The following is a 22019-nucleotide window of genomic DNA, read 5'->3' on the forward strand; positions in this document are numbered from 1 at the left end:
TGACCAAAACGAAGTCCGAGGGTCTGCATAATAATCTTTGGATCAGTTTTGCCGCTGAGCATCGATACAACTGCCTCTTTAGCATCGCCACGTAAACATTTGCGCAATCGGCCTACGTTTTCTGAGTCACTGAATTTGCAGCGCAATGTTGTCTCTTCATAAGCATCTTTGAATTGCAGCCATTCCATGGGGTCTCCGAAGTACAACGGCAAGTCCTTAGATGTCACCAATCTGGCTATTAGTTCTGGGCTTTGGGTTTTCGAAGTTGAGGCACTAATGGCACTTTGCAGCGCGTTAGCAAATTTTTCGATATCGCTCAAATCACGCGCAGACTGCTGGGATGCTGTCAGAGCTGCTGGCTGCGGAGTTGGTTGAGTGGAGGGTTGCGGAGTTGGCTGAGCGGTGGGTTGCGGAGCCGGCTTAGTCGGTGGCTTGTCGGTGCGGTCGGCGGTCAATTTATCGGCGTGAAGGGCGATCAACTTGGCGTGAACAGCGTCTAGTTCATCGGTGCGAAAAGCGACGGGCTCATCAGCGAGAGCGGCAGCGGCGGCCGGGTAGTCGGCGCACGGCGCGCCCGGCTTATCGGCGGGGACGGCGGTCGGCTCGCCGTTAACGCCGCTGGTCGTTTCGGGTTGTTGAACTTCTTGACGTGGTTCTTTTTCTGTAATTTGATTACTGCGCATGAGCCATTCTTCAACCTTTTTATAACTGGAGCTAGCAGAACGATGAGATCTGTCACTTTTATTTGATTGCACTTCCAGAGCTGCGATCTCCAAAGCTAATTTTTTATCGATTAATTCTTTGTCGATTCTAGCCTTACACTTTGCAGCCTCAAGTTCTAACTGCATTTTTTTTGCCATAAAAACCGACGAGGATACTGATTTATTACTGCGCGGAGGGTGCGGCTCCACAAGGTCGTTCTTGGTTTCCACATTATTTTTAGATTGTTGCTCAGGCATAGGCTGGGGTTGCTGAGCTGACGGTTCTCCATCATTCTCCACTAGATTGGACGATGCTTCATTCTTCATGCGTCGCGTTTGAATAACACTGCGCGGCGTTGTACTGCGCATCGTACAACTAGTCCTGCTTACAGGTTTTGTTCCCGTGATCCGGTTCGAAGGACCACTTTGTCGATTGTAGGTATGGTGCGGGAGTGAGAAGACGGTTTTGAGTCGAAAATTGCCATAAATGCGAGCGAACGGTATACGTGTGCGCTTTGACAAGGTGCAATGGCGACTAGAGGTCAACCGATGCACACATGCATACCACTTCCTTCACATTACGCTTTATTATAAAAAACTGTTTACTTAACTAGGTACACAGATGGCGTTACAGGTAAGTAACATTAGGATATTTATATTATATTTTACATCATATATATGTGTATTTATTTATGTATTTATAAACTATTATTATTTATGGCAGATTTTAGGTATGTAAAACGTTTTAGGAAAGTTCTTAGAAAAGTAACTGGAACATCATCCCACACAGGTACGTATGAGTTTCTAGCGTCAACAGGCCTATTTTAGATATAAGCTAGCTATAGTAATCATCTGTATATATCCATTATGTATATTGTTATTGTCAATAAAAAAAAAAAAAGTTAACAGTTTTTATTGCTTTCAGTGTAAAAGTCATAGATTTCAGTATTCTTCCCTGGTAAGAAACGAGACATTCCCGAGGTGTGTCGCGTTCCCCTGCTGCACGCCCGCGTAGTTGACCCTCGAGAAGAAGCCAATGTTAGCCGGCGAGTGGCGCGACAAGATGAAAGGCACGTCAGTGGGGTTGGTCACCACTGGCCGTGCCATGCCTGGTCTGGAGTCTTTGCAAGCAGACAGTTCGTTCACGACGAAACCTAATTAAAAATAAGTTCATTGTCAAACCACAACAAACAAATCACACCCAAATACAATTAAGTTGCACTGGTTTATCGCAGAATTCCTTTCGCCACCTCAGATCAGCTCAATAGTTTAAGAATATGGGTACCTAATGATTCTCCGAAAATTAATTCGCAGATTATCTCATTATCGATTTGCAGAAAACGATTCGCCGAACAACGTTTCGCAGAGTGATTCATTTGTAGATGTAGCATTTGGTCGATTAACATTACGAAAACTCTTGGTTCACATACAGTTCAGTACCCCTAGTGTAAATAAATTCGATTTCGAAACGTGACGTACGCGTTTGCGTTTAGTCTCATTTTGTATTGGATTTAGAAAGAGCGCGCCAAGCGGGACGTTTTGGAAACTCAAAATCCTATACAAAATGAGACTTAACGCAAACGCGTTCGTCACGTTTCGAAATCGAATTTATTTACACTAGGGGTACAGTTCGCTTCTGTGTAAATTGTCAGAACCATTATTGGACCATTTTCATTTGGCAGAGTAATCTTTTCGTTTAAAGAATGTTTAGTCGAATAACGTTTCAGAATTTATACATCGTTATTTCCGAAATAATTTTGTTTTACAAAAAAAAGAAAACCGACTTCAATAATGATGAAATAAAATACTATCCTTTTTTAGGGTTCCGTAGCCAAATGGCATAAAACGGAACCCTTATAGTTTCGCCATGTCTGTCTGTCTGTCTGTCTGTCCGAGGCTTTGCTCCGTGGTCGTTAGTGCTAGAAAGCTGAAATTTGGCATGGAAATCAATAAAGCCGACAAAGTCGTACAATAAAATCAAATTTTTTTTTTAGGGTACCTCCCCTACACGTAAAGTGGGGGTGAAATTTTTTTTCGCTTCAACCCTAGAGTGTGGGGTATCGTTGGAAAGGTCTTTCAAAACTAATAGGGGTTTTCAAGAATAATTTTTTGATAAAGTGAATATATTCGGAGATAATCGCTCCGAAAGAAAAAAAAATGTGTCCCCCCCCCCCCTCTAACTTTTGAACCATAGGTACAAAAAATATGAAAAAAATCTTGGAAGTAGAGCTTAAAAAAGACATTAAATGAAAACTATAGCGGACATGATCAGTCATTAACAATGACATGTCACATTTGTGACTCAAATATCTCATTTTAGAGAATTAAAAATACTGACAGTTCCTTGTTTATATGTGTATGAAATAGCAACCTATGTTAAATGTAATATGAACGAATTTACAAAATTCAATAGTCTGCGACATCAGGGAAAAAATTAATTATAAAGTCATCTAGAACCGCCTTTGTGTCTAAAAACAAAATCGGTATGGCCCCACGAATATTTAATAAATTACCACTTAAAGCATCCTAGAACAAACAAACAAACAAACAATAATTTATTTGCAGAAAAAGGGTAAAGATTACATGTGTTAGTGTAAAAGAAATACGTTTCACCTTTTCCAACTGTTTTAAACAGTATGCAAATACAAAGGGTATTCATTAGAATTTAAATTCTCAAGATAACATTAGAGTAACATAACATCAGTAAAAAATACGGAACCCTAAAAAGAGGCAGTAATATAGAGAGTAAGAATCAGTTGGAATCAGAATACAATTAGAAGACAGTAAATAATTTAAGAAATTGTTGTAATATCATCACTCCGTATGGTTCATAAAATCATTTACATTATAAAAACAGCGATCAGTGAGCCAATATCTCAGTTTTTTAGTAAATTCCTTGCCATCGAGTGCTTTTATTTGTACTGGTAATTTATTGTATATTACAATACTCGCATTGTAAGCGTTCCTTCTGTAAATGTCAGTCATGCAGCGCGGTTGATTTAGAATATTTTTGTATTGTGGTCTAGGGTTACTTGAAACATTAAAGAGTTTAAAACTGCATTGTATACATTTTTAGCATCTAAGGCATGAATATCTCAATGACATACATTTGTAATAGAGCAGGTATAAGTAATTTATGCATGCGATACACATGACATTCTTAAATATTTGCATGTCTTTGTGACGAAACATGTAGTTCCTTTTTTATATGTATGACCTTTGTACCATGTTTTAGCAAATAAAAATCTGATTCTGATATATGATTTAGACGGGAATCCTACATACTACACTTTTGATATTGTTATAGGAGATCGTCCATGAATAGCGAAGTGGTAGAGGGCAGCAGCCGCTGCATGGGGACCGGGAATTCCTTTCTACTTACCGTATAATTACCGTAAGCTCGACAACTATTTATATCATTACGAATAATGACATTACCATCGCAGTACATTTTCAACATCATAAAGTTCGTACGATCCAACTTTGACACATTTCCTCATAGGACGGGTAACCTAAGATGTTTAAGGAATAGGAACAGAGGTATACTCGAAACATCCAGATTCAGACTAACTAAATCTACCAAAACGACCTATGCTATGGGCCCAAAAATCTATAATGCCATTCCTGAACAAATTGCCACAATATCAAACGATAATTCATTTTATAATAAATTAAAAAAATGGCTAATTGACAACGCCTTTTATGACATAGATGAAATATTGCAAATGTAGAATATGATAAAATATTATAATTTTTAATAATTTGTTACTTTATTGAACGCATTATGTGAATATTTTTATATTATTATCTAGATGTTGGTATTAACTAAATTGTAATTTTGACATGTAATGTATGTGTACATTATTAATAATAAATATGAATATGAATATGAATATGAATATAATCGACATAAACATCATCACATGGTTTTCAGACATAACACTTACTCGTATGTCTAATGCGTCCCAAAAAAGTAGGTACTTGAGTATTTTGAAAAATTATTATATAGAGGTAAGCTTTTATTTGTCGTATTAAAGTTAAATTGAACGTGCGTTCGTCGTATCTTAACATTCTTAACGTTTCATTCTAAACGTATGTCAAAGATGATGCAGAAAGCGGGTAGTAAACAGTCACTTTAATGGTTGGATCATTTAGAGTTCAATCCAATTTGTTTATCAATACTAATGGTATGAAATGTCCAATGTAAAGTGAACCCTAAATGGCTCAACAATTTAAGTCCGTGACTGTAATTGATATAAAATGAGCATAATATATTATATTGCATCAATTTACTGACCTGTAGGTAAGTCTGCAAAGAAAAAATAGTTATTGTCATAAAATATAAGTTATTATACTTTATTTTTAACGCTACGCCCCATCACCATGGCAAAAACTACGCCGCGAGAAGCACTAAGAAAAAAAAACACTTATATATATTTTTTTTTTTAAATAAATTAAGGCTTTAATCGCCTATTGTGGGATTATTACGTTTTGATCAGTATAAAACAAGCTTTCATATCATTGGGCTTGTGCACAAATCACGTGAGGTTATTTCGGCTACTTTTGGACACATAGATAAATACATACTTATAAACATAGAAAACACTCATGAATCATTAACTACGCGTGCTCATCACACAAACAAATGCCACGAATTCAAACCCGGGACCATCGGCTTCATAGGCAGGGTCACTACCCACTAGGCCAGATAGGTCGCCATACATGTTGTATTCACCACTTTACTTTATAAATAACATAGGCAAATTATAAAATATTAATGTCATAATAATAATATAACATGGCTGGATCAAGGGTCAGATGCAGAAGGCAGTAATTTTGGACACGGCGCGTATAGTACGTCGGTTCCTCTCTCTGCGGCCCTGACCACCGGCAGCTTGGGCCCTGCCCCGCTGCTGGCGGCACCCTAGGTTAGGTTTTTTATAATGTGTTTATATCTTTTGTATTGTTTTGTAAGTGTTTTTATATTTTACTTTTATATCCATATTATAAAAAATCCTAACCTAAGATATTGAATTAATAAAGAGAATATAACATGACATTAAATCTCTCCAAGGGGCATCTACGTATTGGATCTATATCCCCACGCAAGCCTATCAAAAGACCGGGATTTATAGGCCCGTGAAATCCACGGAGATCATAATAATAAGCCCCCAGGGCAGCTTGTGGCGAGCTGAATGGGAAGTGACGTCCCTTGGGTCCCATCCCCCCGAGAGTCGGTCAGGCTTGCCTTCATTGGCCGGCTAAGACTGACATAATAATAATGATTAACTTGACAAATATAGATGTAGCGTAACAACATAAAATTGGAAACCTTATTATATAAAATACAGGGTTATATGTTGTATGTAAATAACTTGACTGCATGTTGTGCATGACATTGAATGTTGAACACCATAAATGTGGTAGAGTAGAGATCTCCAAACCCCGGCCCGCGGACACTCAACGCGACAGCTCACGGGAGGTCGTCAAACTGATTCCAGGATCCAGGGGTTCAGCAACAAGTAGACCGCCCCCTCCCCGGCCCAAAAACCGATAGTGGCCCGCGCGAAAGTTTCAAGGGTGCAATATGGCTCTGAGGTAAAAAAATTTGGAGACCCCTGTGGTAGACTGCGGACAAGGACTTATTACCACATCTTTTATATTTTTACCTGTGGTCTGTTAATAAATAACTTTTATTTCTATTTCTATTTTTACATTGGCGACCGGTTGGCCTAGTGGGTAGTGACCCTGCCTACGAAGCTGATGGTCCCGGGTTCAAATCCTGGTAAGGGCATTTATTCGTGTGATGAGCATGGATATTTGTTCCTGAGTCATGGGTGTTTTCTATGTATTTATAAATATTTATATATTATATATATCGTTATCTAAGTACCCTCAACACAAGCCTTATTGAGCTTACTGTGGGACTTAGTCAATTTGTGTAATAATGTCCTATAATATTTATAATAATGTCCTATAATATTTATTGGTTAAAGCAGTATAGCGGTCGTCGTCAGCGTTGAGCGTTCCAAGGCAGTACAAACCTTTAATGATCCACTCCCCAGGGTTGTTATTTTTCCCACCGACAGCGATATACTTGATGGGGAAGGGATCGGCATCGTACACGTTTAAGTGAAACAGCTTATCAGACCTCCAGTTCGAGTATGAGGAGCGTGTCATGAGCAGCCAGCCCGTCACGTGGTCCCAGTGGATTACGTATTCTGCCCACTGTTCTTTGCCCAACAACGATCTGCAATACGTTTACAATATAAGTAACTGTCAATAGTATTTTATAGTATCGTGATATGATATAATAGAGAGTTTTTCAGTCGACTGTAAAGAGATACGGTCTATCTGAGGTGGGAAATGTAAACGCTCGAGGTAGATTTCTGATAATACATAATTATATTTTTTATACGTTCAGCTAGATTACAATTTCACTACCCGTAATGGCTGCCCGCCTACTCGTCTCGGCTGCACCTACTTTTTCCTTTAGCAGGGCGATATTTCTGTACCCCTAGTGTAACTAATTTCGACAGCGAAACGTGACGTACGCGTTTGCGTTAAGTGTCATTTTGTATGAGATTTTTGACTTTCCAAAACGTCCCGCTTGGCGCGCTGTTCAAAAACCCATACAAAATGAGACTAAACGCAAACGCGTACGTCACGTTTCAAAATCGAATTTATTTACACTAGGGGTACTGAATTCAAATGCATAATCGTTGCTAGTTACCTACCAAAAGACTTTTATTTTACTTTTTCTACTCGTCGAATTAAGATTTCGTATACCAAACAATTTTTTTTAATGGTATAGGAGGCAAACGAACAGGCGGTGATGATAAGCGATTGCCGTCGCCCATGGACACCCGCGACACCAGACTAGTTGTAAATGCGTTGCCGGCTTTTAAGATGGGAGTAATACGCTCTTTTCTTGAAGGTTTGAAGGTCGTATCGGTCCCGAAATATCGCAGGCGACAGTTCATTCCACAGTTTAGTTGAGCGAGGCATGGATGTTTCTGGAGAAACGCATAGTTAATGACTGCCACTCATTTAAGTGGTGAAGAAAATCTATAATAAATATATAATAGGGTAATGGCGAAAAGAAGCGGCAGGGATTAATCCAAAAACTCCCCGTTATATATGCGAAATGCAGAACGAGGCCACATCTGTACGCAGCGCCAAGGAGTCAAGCCGATCCGAAATACGCTGGCAGTCGACAATTCGAGTCAGTCTTCGTTGGATGCGGTCCAGAGGGAGAAGCTGGTACTGGGGTGCCCCTGCCTATAGATGAGAACAATATTCCATGTGTGGGCTGCGCCTTATAAATCTGTAGGCGGTGGGCCGGTGTGAAATACTGTCTCGATCTGTTGAGCACACCGAGCTTTTTTGAGGCTAATTTGGACTTACCCTGTAAATGGTTGCGGAACCGGATTTCACTCGAGATGTCGACACCAAGGATTCCGATAACGGCTGTGGCAGTCAGGGGAGTGCTCTCAAAACGAGGTGACACGACAAACTCTAAATTTTTTGCGGTAATCTTGTGTCTTGAAAGGGTTAAAACGGACTAAATTAAGTCGACCCCATTCAGACTACTACTTCTTTTAGGGAAGTCTCAATTTCCAACATTTTGTTGCGGCTCTCGATGACGTTCTCCCGAGAGATATTGGAGCGGCCGGTGTAAGAGGCATCACCTGTACTGTCTTCAGCATAACAATGAATGCCGCTGATTTGCAGCATGTCATTGATATGCAGAAGGAATAGCGTGGGTGATAGTACACAGCCTTGGGGGACACCAGCATTCTTCTTCAACTATAATTGCGTACTCTTCATGTATGTGGGGAACTCAACTATTGTATTCATTTCGATACGCTGTAGTCAACTATAAACGAACATAATTTTTTGGGAGTTTATTTTTAGGTCTACGTGGCCCAAGTATCCCAACCAACTGCCTAGTGATGAACCATACACGTACAGTCCTAGTGAAAAATAAAGTTATTGAAAGATCTTATGGCTCATCTGGGCGTTTAGCTGATCTTCCCTTTTTAGGGTTCCGTACCCAAAGGGTAAAACTATTAACTATTACTAAGACTCCGCTGTCTGTCCGTCCGTCTGTCACCAGGCTGTATCTCATGAACCGTGATAATTGAACAGTTGAAATTTTCACTGATGATGTATTTCTGTTGCCGCTATAACAACAAATACTAAAAAGTACGGAACCCTCGGTGGGCGAGTCCGACTCGCACTTGTCCGGTTTTTTCTTCGGTGCCACGAGGCTATAATAAAATCTCAATTTCTTAAAATCGTCTCAGTGAGAAATAAGTAATAGTAATGATCGTTAGAAAAAAACAGGCGGCAATAAAAGCATCGATCAAAATGAGATATTTGACCAAAAATTCGATATTGCAATACAGCCATATGACCACAATGTACTTCAAGCATTTTTTTAAGTTAAAAATCACAGAGTTCAACAAGCACCAATACGAAATATGTTTCTTACCTATAATTGGCATGTGTCTTCTGAATAAGGTAACCGTTTTTGTATAATGCGCTAGAGTAGCCATTCCATCCGTCGATGATCATCTGTGGAGTTGTTAATTATGTGTACTACGAGCAAACAAATAACAAATGCATTTCTTTCTTCTTTCAAACAAGCATAAGACATATCGAGCGAAGTCCGGCAACGTCGCGCCATTTCACTCGACGACACTGGCGACACGTGTCGATTGATGTTGCCAGAAGTCTCGAGGGTTGTACGGCAACGTCGCGCCATTTCACTCGACGACACTGGCGACACGTGTCGATTGATGTTGCCAGAAGTCTCGAGGGTTGTACGGCAATGTCGCGCCATTTCACTCGACGACACTGGCGACACGTGTCGATTGATGTTGCCAGAAGTCTCGAGGGTAGTACGGCAACGTCGCGCCATTTCACTCGACGACACTAGCGACACGTGTCGATTGATGTTGCCAGAAGTCTCGAGGGTAGTACGGCAACGTCGCGCCACTTCACTAGATGTCGCTGGCGACACGTGTCGCGCAATGATGCCAGACGTGTCGAGGGAAGTACGCCAACGTCGCGGGACTGCACTCGACGTCGCTGGCGACACGTGTCATGCGATATTGCAAGACATGTCGAGCGAAGTCTGGCAACGTCGCGCCACTTTACTTGACGTCGCTGGCGACACGTGACACGCGATGTTGGCAAACATGTCGAGCGAAGTCCGGCAACGTCGCGCCACTTTACTTGACGTCGCTGGCGACACGTGTCACGCGATGTTGCCAGACATGTCGAGCGAAGTCCGGCAACGTCGCGCCACTTAACTCGACATACATGTCGCAAGACATTAGTCCCTAAGTGTATAATTATTTTTTTCATAGTGGCACGCGCCTTTGCGGTCTTTAAACAATAGATAAGACGATAATCCGTAGAAGCTCACGGAGAAAAATAGAAACTATATACCTGGCTTTAGGGACAAATGTATATATGTATGTGCATATGTTTGTAGTGAACTTTGCTCCCACTTCACTAATAGTACTTGGAGTGCACAGTATTTACCCATACAAAATAAACCGACTTTAATATACGTACTGCTTTTAACTTGTCAAACGATCTTTTAAAACGTGACACAAACGTTCGATGACGTCTACGCATATAAACGTTCAGCCATATGTCACTGATCACGGTAGTTCCCCCGCCAAGACGAGCAAAGCGAAGCGCAAGGGCACTATCGACCTTTTCTTGAAGCGCTTCGCCGTTGTTTTGAACCCTCATAACTTGGGTTTGGATTATACCAGATAAACAAACTCGGGATACATTGTCAATAGTGGACTTATAAAGCATAAAAAAATTCAATGGCATAGCTCTCATACTTTCGATTTTATTTATATCTAAAAAAACCTGATTTCGTCACTAACTCACTGATAATCATTGAAACCTTTACTCCCTAGGAAGTTACAGCTTTTTTTTCACAATTCATAACTCCCACGGAAACAAAATAGGCCTTTGTCCTTCAGTACACCTGTATGAAATAAGATGTACTTATGCTTTTTCGAGCAAGTGTGATGAATAAATATTTAGAGGTGTCTCTAAGTGTCAGAACTAAAAAATTATATAGTTTATCAAATTATATTTAGATATTTATAGGGTATCCAAGAGTTAAAATCCTGAATAATTAAAACATTCATTAAGAGAAAAAAACATACGAGAACCGAGTGAGGTATCTCACTGTAATTATACTAATAATAAAGTTACTAAGAGAGAGTCACTCAGGCATATCATTTCCGGTTGCTCTCATCTTGCTAACGGCGAGTACTTACACAGACATAATCTCGTAGCCAGAATTATTCACCAGCAACTTGCTTTTCTATACCGCCTTGTGGACCGCGAAGTACCGTACTACAAGTACTCACCTGCGCCAGTTCTCGAAAATGGTCGTGCCACGCTCTATTGGGATCGATCTATTATCACTGACAGGACTATTGTAGCCAATAAGCCTGACATCGTGATAATAGATCGATCGCAACGCCGGGCCATGCTCGTCGATATCACCATCCCCCATGATGAGAATCTCGTGAAAGCCGAGAAGGACAAGTCCAGCAAGTACCTAGACTTGGCTCATGAGATAACCGCCATGTGCCACCTTCGCTAGTTATCTCCGCGATAGGAGTCAATATGTGCAACATGGCTGCTTTATATCGAACACTTATCAGACTAGGTCTGGGGTCAGTCAGGGATCGGTACTGGGTCCTTTGCTCTTCGGTATAATGATTAATGACCTGGCATCCGTTCCGAGTTTCGCTAGATGCCTTCTTTATGCCGATGACTTGAAGTTGATCTATGGAGTACAAGGAATCTCAGATTGTGAATCTCTTCAAAAGGATCTTGACCAACTGCGCGAGTGGAGCGTAAAAAATAGACTATCCTTTAATGTCTCTAAATGTGCGGTTATAAGTTTTAGCAAGGCACGAAATCCACTTAACTACACATATATTTTGGGTTCAGACGCAATAGTTCGTGTTAGCTCCATCCGCGATCTCGGTGTCATTCTAGACTCTCGTCTCAATTTCCATGAGCACCTGAATGCATTGACCCGTAATTGTTACAAGAGGTTGGGATTTGTCATTCGAAATGCCAGGGATTTTACTGACTCAAGAACAATAAAACTGCTCTACAATGCCTTAGTGAGGAGTAAGCTTGAGACGGCCTCTGTCGTTTGGTGTCCCTACGAGACAACATATGTCTTACAACTAGAAAAAGTACAGAAAGTGTTCTTGCGCTTCCTATACAAAAAAATGTACGGGTATTACCCATTCCTTTATCCCACCAAGTTTTTGTTGGGAATGATGGGATTTAACTCCCTAGAGGTAAGACGCAGCTCAGCACTTCTCACTACAATCTGTAATATCTTACGCGGTGACTCTGACTGTGTCGAGTTAACAACACAAGTAGTGCGTCTGTTTGTCCCAACACCTTCTAGATTTGAGTTTCGGCCTCGTAATCGCTGTCTTTTATGTGTGCCGGGTTCCCGAACTGTGTCGCGCAGGAACGCTCCTTTTGTTCGAGCTTTACGCAGCTTGAATTCACTCCTCGCATCAGCGCCTGAATGTGATGTGTTTGCAAGTAGATGGATGTCAGTGCGTGATGAATGTCTGAGGTTCAGCGAGATGATGGATATTCGTCCCTCCTCTGTGTTATAAGTGTCACCTGTATTCTAATTAGTATTTTTATGTTTCATGTCAACTCTTTCCAATTATACATGTCTAGATTGTCTAGGTTCAATATGTAATTTCACAGTGCTTTAGTTTTAACTGTTATACTGTGTTAATTAAAATGAATAAATAAAAAAAAAATAAAAAAAAAAATGTGGGATGTTGATTCGACGATCATTGTCCCAATAGTCGTTTCAGCGAATGGTCTCATAGCGAAGAGTCTCGACCAACACCTTGAGAGACTCTCGCTAGGTGGTTGGATCAAGGGTCAGATGCAGAAGGCGGTGATCTTGGACACGGCGCGGATAGTGCGGCGGTTCCTCTCTCTGCAGCCCTGACCACCGGCAGCTTGGGCCCTGCCCCGCTGCTGGCGGCACACTAGGTTAAGTTTTTTACAATGTGTTTATATGTGTTTTGTATAGTATTTTTATATTTTACTTTTATATCCATATTGCAAAAAAAATAACCTAAGAAGAAAGAGAAATAAAGAGAATAATAAGTTACTAAATATAATAGCCCGTGTTAGCTTAAACAGCCCAGTCTCCACAAACAGCACCCGTTCACGAGTATAACGCGTATCTCAGCCATCGCCTCTATCAACCTTCATTCGCGAACGTGGCGACCCTATCAACGACGTCACCGTAAGCAAAGACTTTTAACCTCCTAAGACCCTGAGTACAAATTTTTGTACATATCCCAAAATCTATTTTAAACTTTTATTATGTAACTAAGGGTTCCAAAATCAAAAACAAAACAATTGCTTCTGGGTCTCAGGAAGTACGTATGACGTACTTCCTGAGACCCAGAGATGTACGTATGAAGTAAGTATGACATGCTTAAGCTGCCGGGCTGTATAAATATATACAATGTAAATACAATATATATACAATCAGTGAGATACAACATTTGTGCTTGTATGATACATTAAAGACGGCATAGCGTACATAAATGCGACAACATAATTATGTAATTATGTATCAGACATTTTTTTGGTAAAGGCTACCGCTAACGATAACTATAAAACCGGCCAAGAGCATGTCGGGCCACGCTCAGTGTAGGGTTCCGTAGTTACTCTTCCGTCACAATAAGCTAAACTGGAGCTTAAAGTATATTAAATTGTTAACCAAGGGATGAAACGGTACCTTTCACCCGAGTTAAACAAATTTGCATAATCAGTACCTAATTAAAGTAAGTATTTTTACTATGAAGGGAAAACTTTTTGCGATAACTCAAAAACAGCTAAACTGATCATGCCCGCTATAGTTTTCATTTAATGTCTTTCTTAAGCTCTACTTCCACGATTTTTTTCATATTTTTTGGACCTATGGTTCAAAAGTTAGAGGGGGGGGGGGGGGGGGACATTTATTTTTTCTTTCGAAGCGATTATCTCCGAATATATTCACTTTATCAAAAAATGTTTCTTAAAAACCCCTATTAGTTTTGAAAGACCTTTCCAACGATACCCCACACTCTAGGGTTGAAGCGAAAAAAAAATTTCACCCCCACTTTACGTGTAGGGGAGGTACCCTAAAAAAAATTAAATTTTTAGATTTTATTGTACGACTTTGTCGGCTTTATTGATTTATATATTCATGCCAAATTTCAGCTTTCTAGCACTAACGACCACGGAGCAAAGCCTCGGACAGACAGACAGACAGACAGACAGACGGACATGGCGAAACTATAAGGGTTCCTAGTTGACTACGGAACCCTAAAAAGGGACATTTAAACTTCAAGGCGTAGTTCTAGGCCTGGTACCTGGTAGTTAGGGTAGTTCTGGTCAGGAGTTAACGACAATTGGACCGTCAGATCCATATCCAGGCGGACGACGAAGCGGGCCCAGCCGTCCTGGACCACGAAATAGTCGTCTTTGTCTACCCAGTCTTCCGATATTCCCGTTGTATTTCCTTCTGCAATCACAATAAATGTTTTTAAAGTAGTAAAATGCTATCCTACATATTTATATTTTAGATAGACTTCAGAAGGCCTAGCCAAGATGAAAATCGTTTGCGCTATGACAACGAAACGCTAACTGCTTCTCCATCACACTTTCATATTAGTGCAATAGAAACAAATAGCGTTTCATTTAGTTTCTCTGCGAACGATAGTGATCTTGGCTACGGGCCCAGGTGATAAACTGAAGTAAATGTCATACACGAAAGAAAAATTGACCAAGGCCTATATTGTCCAGGAGTGTAATCCAAACAGAGTCTTCTGCAATTACGGGATATGCCTAAAACTGCTCAGCGGCATGGGTCGAATTTTCAAATTCAAAGGTTGTTTATTTAGTCACCTGAAATAATGAGAATGTTGAGATGGATGTGTGGAGTGACGAGAAAGGATCGGATTAAGAATGAGTATATAAGGGGAAGTTTGAAAGTAGCACCGGTAGCGGAGAAGATAAGGAGTGGTAGGTTAGCGTGGTATGGGCATTTAATGAGGAGGGATGAATGTCGTATAGGAAAAAGAATGATAGGAATGAATGTTGATGGACGGAGAGCGGATGGTAGACCGAAAAAACGATGGATGGATTGTGTGAAAGAGGATATGAGAAAGAAAGGAGCGAGTGCTGAGGTGACGAAAGATAGAGGAGAATGGAAGAGAATAACATGTTGTGCCGACCCCACATAACGTGGGATAAGGGCAGGAGGAAGAAGAAGAATAATTTACGGGCTAAATATATAGGTCATACTGAGCAACTTTTACTATGGGACCAACCCCGAAATCGTGAAAAAAAAAATTACTCTCCCATAGAAAATGTCAAATGTCAGCCAAAATGTATGAAACAGAAACAGCCAATTATTTTAACGATTTCGGGGTTGGGCTACTAGTAAAAGTTGCTCAGTATGACCTATACAGGTGATTCAGGAGACGTGAGCAGGATCAAGCCTGCCTATTCAGTAAGTTATAAGCAACTGTTTCATACAGTATTTGTGAGATTAACGTTAATTTATTTTTTACTGTTTAAAGAAAGTATTAATTTATTTACGACATTTATGGTCACCCTCTTTGTTTTATCCATAGCAAGTGACAAATTTAATGTCATCCGAGTCAGGTTACTTTTGAAAAATCGTATCTCACTCAAATGTTTTCTTCGTAAACAAAGTGCTGTCATGATGGTTAAAGAGGTCTTATCTTTGTTAATTAAGCGTTGTAGGGTGTCCGTGATTGTAGATAATAGATAGATAGATAATCCGTTTATTTGTTTGCCACAATACACACAGGAAATACAATTAATAAAATGACAAAAAAAACAGATAATACAAAATTATACGAGAGAAATACACATTAATACAAAATAGAAGTACAAAGAAAAAAAATATACATTGAAATAATACTGTTCCATACATATAGGAAATGTTGTGTGCGTCGCAGCAAAACAAAAGGGTTCTGGCTGAGTATTACGCTTCACCCTATGGGAGAGGCACTGATATTCTGCCAGGACCAGATCACGTCAACCAAGATACAGTGTAAAATATGCAATATTCAAAGTTAGTACTTACCTAAATATAATAAAATTTGTCCTTAGCAAAAAGTTAAATAACGGAAAGACAGCGTGATTGTTTTATTTAAAAAAATGATGGTCTCTGCTCACGTCTCATGAATCACCCCGAATATTCACCCCGTAAATTATTGCAGGTGGCTATATAAGCGCCCTGAATAAAATCCCTAAAGAGCTTACGATGCCCTCTGTCCAAAAAAATCGACTTACCCACTATGCCGGCGAGGCAGTTCATTTGCAGCAATTTACACATCGTGATGTTGACCAACACTTCTCCTGTGCTGTCCATGGCACACACCCTCCCGTAGCTTCAACAAGTATATTTTATTAAGTACTCCGGGCAGCGGTATACTAACAATTATTTAGAAGTAAATAAAAAAAACCGGGCAAGTGCGAGTCGGACTCGCACAGGAAGGCTTCCGTACCATTATCTGTAAAAATGGTCACCCATCCAAGTACTGACCCCGCCCGACGTTGCTTAACTTCGGTGATTGGATGAGAACCTCGAGATTGGAAATAAATATTTAATTTATTCTGTTTTTAGTATTTGTTGTTATAGCGGCAACAGAAATACATAATCTGTAGAAATTTCAACTGGGTAACTATCACAGTTCATGAGATACAGCCTGGTGACAGACGGACGGACGGACAGCGGAGTCTCAGTATTACGGTCCCATTTGACCCTTTGGGTACGGAACCCTAAAAAGGACCATGGTCACCTTTGTATGTAGCCTGCCGAGCCTGGCCCAAAAACCAACAGAAATGAGAGTTAAATTAACTTGACAGATGATAATGATCCGTATGACAGTTTCTCGATTTCACTTTTGGATACACTTAATTTAAGAAATAGGTTTTTACAGTATTTATAAGCATAAAAAAAACCACAAAACCATTTTACATTGACAGTTACTTCATAGAAAAATGAATTGTCATAGCGATCATCATTGGCCTCGTCAAGTATAGATAGATATAGGTATTTATATGTACTTCATTTCGTTCTGTGGACACCATGAGGAATTCCATTGCAGAACTGAGATAATCCAACACAAAATAAACATAGCTATACTTTAAGCCTTTATAAACTAAATTATATTTCAAATTGTTAAAATTAAATATGTAACAAACTACCTAAAAAAAAAGAAATGTATTGTATATTGCTATTATAAGTTAAGAAGTAAATATACCTAAATGTAATCTGAGTGTTAGCATGTAAGGTTTATCTGTTAGTGCTAATATTATATATATTAAATAAATAAATAAAATAATGTAATCGTATAAAACATAATTAAACTATAAAACTTAAAAACTAAATCTAAAAATAAATATGCTTGTTTGCCACCGTCGTGGTATAAAAAAAAGTATGTCTACCTATCTAATTACCTAATTCCCAATTCTGTTGGTTTTTGCACCATTTTGACGCATTAGTAGTCCAAATTAGACGTAATATGTACTTAAATAACTAAAATGTGGCAGATTCTCGGAATCCTTACTACTATCTATATCTTTAACTATGTATATTAAATAAAATAAGTAAGTAAATGATGAAAGATGGATCGTAAGTTAGGCCTTTGGAGTCCTTTGCCGTGGAGTAAGAATTCAAGGAAGGGGTCATCCATTAATTACATCACACGAATTTCTAGGTTTTTTGACCCCTCCCCCCTCCTTGTCACACTTGGTCACATTTGGCAAACCCCTCCCCCCTGGTGTGACGTCACATTTTTCGCATTTTTTTTGCAACAAAATCGGCGAATCGAATTTGTTACTATTAATATTTTATCAAACTATTTTGAACAAAGGAAATATTAGTAATTATAACACAAAACCGACTAGGAAAGAAAATTAATCGCATAAAACGATTATCGTTCTAAAAACTCGTTATTTCACTCCACAAAAAACAAACGCTCGCTAGCACGACGTACAGTTACGTCTGAAAACATCGACACGATCTATGTGCCAAAAATATGCATACAGGACTTTATGGCCCATTTATTAGGGTAGTGTATACATAATTTTGGCACTTTGTCCGTATCGATATTTTCAGACGAGACCGTATAATTCGCTCCGCGCGTGACAGCGACATCTCTCGTCACTCAGTTTACTCTTTGGGCATCATGCACATTTCGCCTTTCATGGTCTGTCAGGCACACATAACGAAAGCTAACATAGAGTAATTTCTACTACTGTACTGCAGTAGGGCTAAGATGGTCGGTTCTTTATCATTTGTCACCATGCCTGTCACGTTCTAAAAGTATGCAAATGCGAAAGTGACGGGCATAGTGACAAGCGATGAAAATGGAACCATGCTGCCACTGCAGGGCCTATTAAGATTATGGTAGGGTTAGCGGACTTGGCCGACCTGCCCCATAGAAACATTTTATTTTTCGCGTCAAAAAATTAGAAGAAATATTTTTTGACGCGAGCGTTGGCCGACTTGGACAACCTGCCCCTTGCCTATCCCATAGAAATATTTTATTTTTGACGACATAAAAAGTTTTCTTCCACTTTTCTAATCAGTACATAATACCGAATATACCTATATTAAAGAATCCCCACTATTTTTGTTTCCTGTCATTTCCCGAAAATCAAACGATAGCGCGATGTAGAATTCGCGCCGCACGTGGCAGCGACATCTCCCGGGCGTTTGAGTAAACAAAATATGTAACTAACCGTTTAAAGAGCTCGGGGCATCGTGCACATTTGTCCTTCCACGGTCTGTCAGGCACATCTGTCCAATACGGCTCGTAACCCAGGTTTGCTCCTGTTGAGATGCCCAACACGCCGTCTTCCATTTTCTCGTTTTTCAGGGGATACTTACTGTGAAAATAACTTTTAGATAAGCTTTTCATAATATAGTCTATTACTCGGAAATCACGTTTGTGGTAATTTTCTTGTATATACATAGGTACATATACAAGCACTTTTGATCGCCAAAGACGTCAACTGACCCTGCCTATGAAGCCGATGGTCCTGGATTCAAATCCGAGTAAGGGCATTTATTTGTGTGATGAGCACAAATTTTTGTTCCTGAGTCATGGATGTTTTCTATGTATTTAAGTATTTGTATATTATAATATATCGTTGTCTGAGTACCATAACACAAGCCTTCTTGGCTTACCGTGGGACTTAGTCAATTGACACGCTGCACACTGCAGATAAACCTATAGTTTGGCTCACCATTTCCGTCAGTAGAAAAAGGCGGCAAACTTTAAAAACTAGGCGGGAAGGGAGGGCTATCTCTTTATCTCTTTTTTGTTACGGACAAAAGAATGGAATGCGCTCCCGCCATCTGTATTCCCTGATAAATATGACCTCGGTCTCTTTAAAGCAAGAGTGAATAGGCTACTACTGAATCGGTGAGCTCCATCTTAGGCCCTGTCTTCACTTTCCATCAGGTGTGACTAGAGCCAATCGCCGATCAGTTTTTAATTTAAAAAAAAAATGCTCCGATAGATCCGGTCGTTCGTCTTTGGGATGTAAAGTAAAATTGAGTGTGGGTAGGTATAATACCCCATCATCCTGGAGACGAAGGCCTGCACGTATACCGGGTCCTCCATCCACCTTGTCGTGGTTGTTCTCTACTTGACCGTTCGTCTTTGGGATGTAAAGTATAAATGAACGTGGGTAGGTACTATACCCCATCATCCAGGAGACGAAGGCCTGCACGTATACCGGGTCCTCCAGCTATCTTGTCGTGGTTGTCCTCTACTTGACCGTTCGTCTTTGGGATGTTAAGTATAAATGAATGTGGGTAGGTATACTATACCCCATCATCCTGGAGACGAAGGCCTGTACGTATACCAGGTCCTCCAGCTATCTTGTCGCGGTTGCCGTTTTGTTGGTCGGTCAACTTCGGAATGTAAAGTATAAAAGAGTGTGGGTAGCTATACTATACCCCATCATCCAGGAGACGAAGGCCTGCACGTATACCAGGTCCTCCAGCTATCTTGTCGTGGTTGTCCTCTACTTGGCCGTTCGTCTTTGGGATGTAAAGTATAAATGAATGTGGGTAGGTATACTATACCCCATCATCCTGGAGACGAAGGCCTGTACGTATACCGGGTCCTCCATCCACCTCGTCTTGGTTGTCCTCTTCCTGGTCGGTCGTCTTGGGGGTGCTGCATGGGCCACAAGGCCTGTAAGGTTATTTTTGGAAACTAAACCAGCGCAACTTGACAAGATACTTTTGGTTTTCGGCCTTCGCGGGGCCCTTTATTACACTTTGACAATTAGGTCGCAGGATCGCGGCTCTGCAGCAACTCGGCCTGGCCGACACATCTGGTGTGCAAGAGAGCAAAATTCGCTACAAATTCTGTAATCTACGTCGAGAAAATCGGTTGGCCACAAGCCCGGTAAGATTTTTTGACCAAGAGCTTTGAGGGCCTCCGCGTAAGGTTGGAGATGTGCTTACGTGTCCTCACTCTCTTACGACCCTTCGTTATCAGATGGGTACACACATACCAAAAAGTTTCGTGTACATAAGTACTACACTACGACTGCGATGTTGATGCAGCCTGCGCGTTTTTGTTCCTACGATTTTGGTGCCGCCCTAGACGTGGTGCCCTAAGCAAGTGCTTATTTTGCTTAATGGTTAATCCGGCACTGATAACATGACAATACAAGACAAGCCCGCGTCGTCGCGATTGACACGATCTATATGTCTGCTAAAGAGGCTCAGGACCGCTTCGGCCTCAGTTTCATTTCGTCAACTTCTTAAGTAGTTCTCATTCGCATTTGGTCTGCTGTTCCGATTCGCCAGCATTCCTATATCGTCACTTTCTTATCTCGCCCGCTTTCTTACGTGGGCCACTGTAGTAACTTGGTTATATTCCTAATTAGACTACAGTGCCGATTCGTCAACACTCCTAATTCGTCCATAGTGCTTACTCGTCAACATTCCTATTTAGACCACAGTGCCAACTCGTCAACTACATAGCATAGTAATAGTTAGGCTTGGGACTTTTGGATGCTCGCTATGGTTTTAGAATCGACGGAGTCGTCAAAGTCAGTCAAATATTGGCACTTTGGTCGAAATAGGAACGTAGACAAAAATGGTATATTGACGATATCAGATATTGGACGAGTTGGCACTATGGTCAAAATAGGAATTTAGACAAAATGGGGTATTGACGATATAAGAAAGTGGACGAGTTAGGAAGGTTACGAATTAGGAATTGTAGGGTGACGACATAACACTGCGGACGATTTATGGAGATGACGAAATGAAACTGGGGCCGAAGCGTTCCTAAGCCGCTAAAGGACGGTGTAAAACAATACGTACAAATCACAATTATTGTCACTACTATTTTCGTTTGTATCGATAATATTTTTAAGTGAAAAGACATTCCTTACACTATCAGTGATTGTTATGACGAAATACAAATCAAACCTATATCTAGCATCTGCGTATAAAGTTAAATTGATTTTCATTCCAATTTCACTTAGTACGCGATTAATTTCTGCAATGCACGGTTGAATGTTTTACATTATTTTACAGTACATATAGTTCTATATATTGGCATATTACGTTACTGTGTTGAACATTTAAAGGACCATACGTGCTGTAAAACGTTGTACGATACATGTGCGGTCGTGTTTTAATTTATCGCCACTCGTTTCGAATTTCCTATTTTTCGCACTTGTATCGTAATGTACTATTACAGTACATATGGTCCTACTTTCCCGCACGAGCACTTTCCGTGCATATGTCGAAACTTTAGAGCCATATGCTATATGTACTGTAAAACATTGTACGATACACGTGCGAATTTCCAATTTTCTGCACTTGTATCGTAAATAACTATTTTATTACAACGAAAAATAATTAATGACTCGGTCGTGCCTATAGTGGGACCCTGCCTGTGAAGCCGATGGTCCTGTAGACCGCGAGCCAGGAACAGATTTCCATGACTCATCGTCTCCCGGCCGAAAAGTCGTGTAGTGGTTAACGGCTAGGTATAGTAAACCCTCGTGGACGTCAGCTGCCGCTCCGTTGGTGGGTTGAGGAATGGTAGCCACCGAAACACGTAAAACAAAGAAAAAATTGTCATCGGTTCCCGTTTGATACTCTGTCAAATGATAGTTCAGATGCTATTGTTACTTTAAAAAAAT

The 22019-nt window shown here is 40.3% G+C and overlaps 1 protein-coding gene across 3 annotated transcripts; it reads right to left on the reverse strand.

Moving 5' to 3' along the window:
• Positions 1 to 1598: 1598 nt before the first annotated feature.
• LOC133522440 (uncharacterized) lies at positions 1599 to 21324 on the reverse strand. Of its 3 annotated transcripts, XM_061857793.1 has the most exons (9): positions 21190 to 21324; positions 19933 to 20044; positions 18579 to 18725; positions 16122 to 16219; positions 14168 to 14319; positions 9199 to 9281; positions 6746 to 6951; positions 4999 to 5010; positions 1599 to 1855 (listed from the first exon to the last, which is right to left on the reverse strand). In XM_061857793.1, exons 1-9 carry the CDS (start codon positions 21251 to 21253, stop codon positions 1644 to 1646), a joined length of 1086 nt encoding a protein of 361 aa, XP_061713777.1. In that variant the 5' UTR covers positions 21254 to 21324; the 3' UTR covers positions 1599 to 1643. The 3 variants fall into 3 exon arrangements, with proteins under 3 accessions (XP_061713777.1, XP_061713779.1, XP_061713778.1); XM_061857795.1 differs by lacking the exons at positions 19933 to 20044; positions 21190 to 21324 and adding an exon at positions 19675 to 19914; XM_061857794.1 differs by lacking the exons at positions 19933 to 20044; positions 21190 to 21324 and adding an exon at positions 19419 to 19482.
• Positions 21325 to 22019: the final 695 nt, after the last annotated feature.

The sequence above is a fragment of the Cydia pomonella genome, chromosome 10 (assembly GCF_033807575.1).
Source record: "Cydia pomonella isolate Wapato2018A chromosome 10, ilCydPomo1, whole genome shotgun sequence".
NCBI lineage: Eukaryota > Metazoa > Arthropoda > Insecta > Lepidoptera > Tortricidae > Cydia > Cydia pomonella.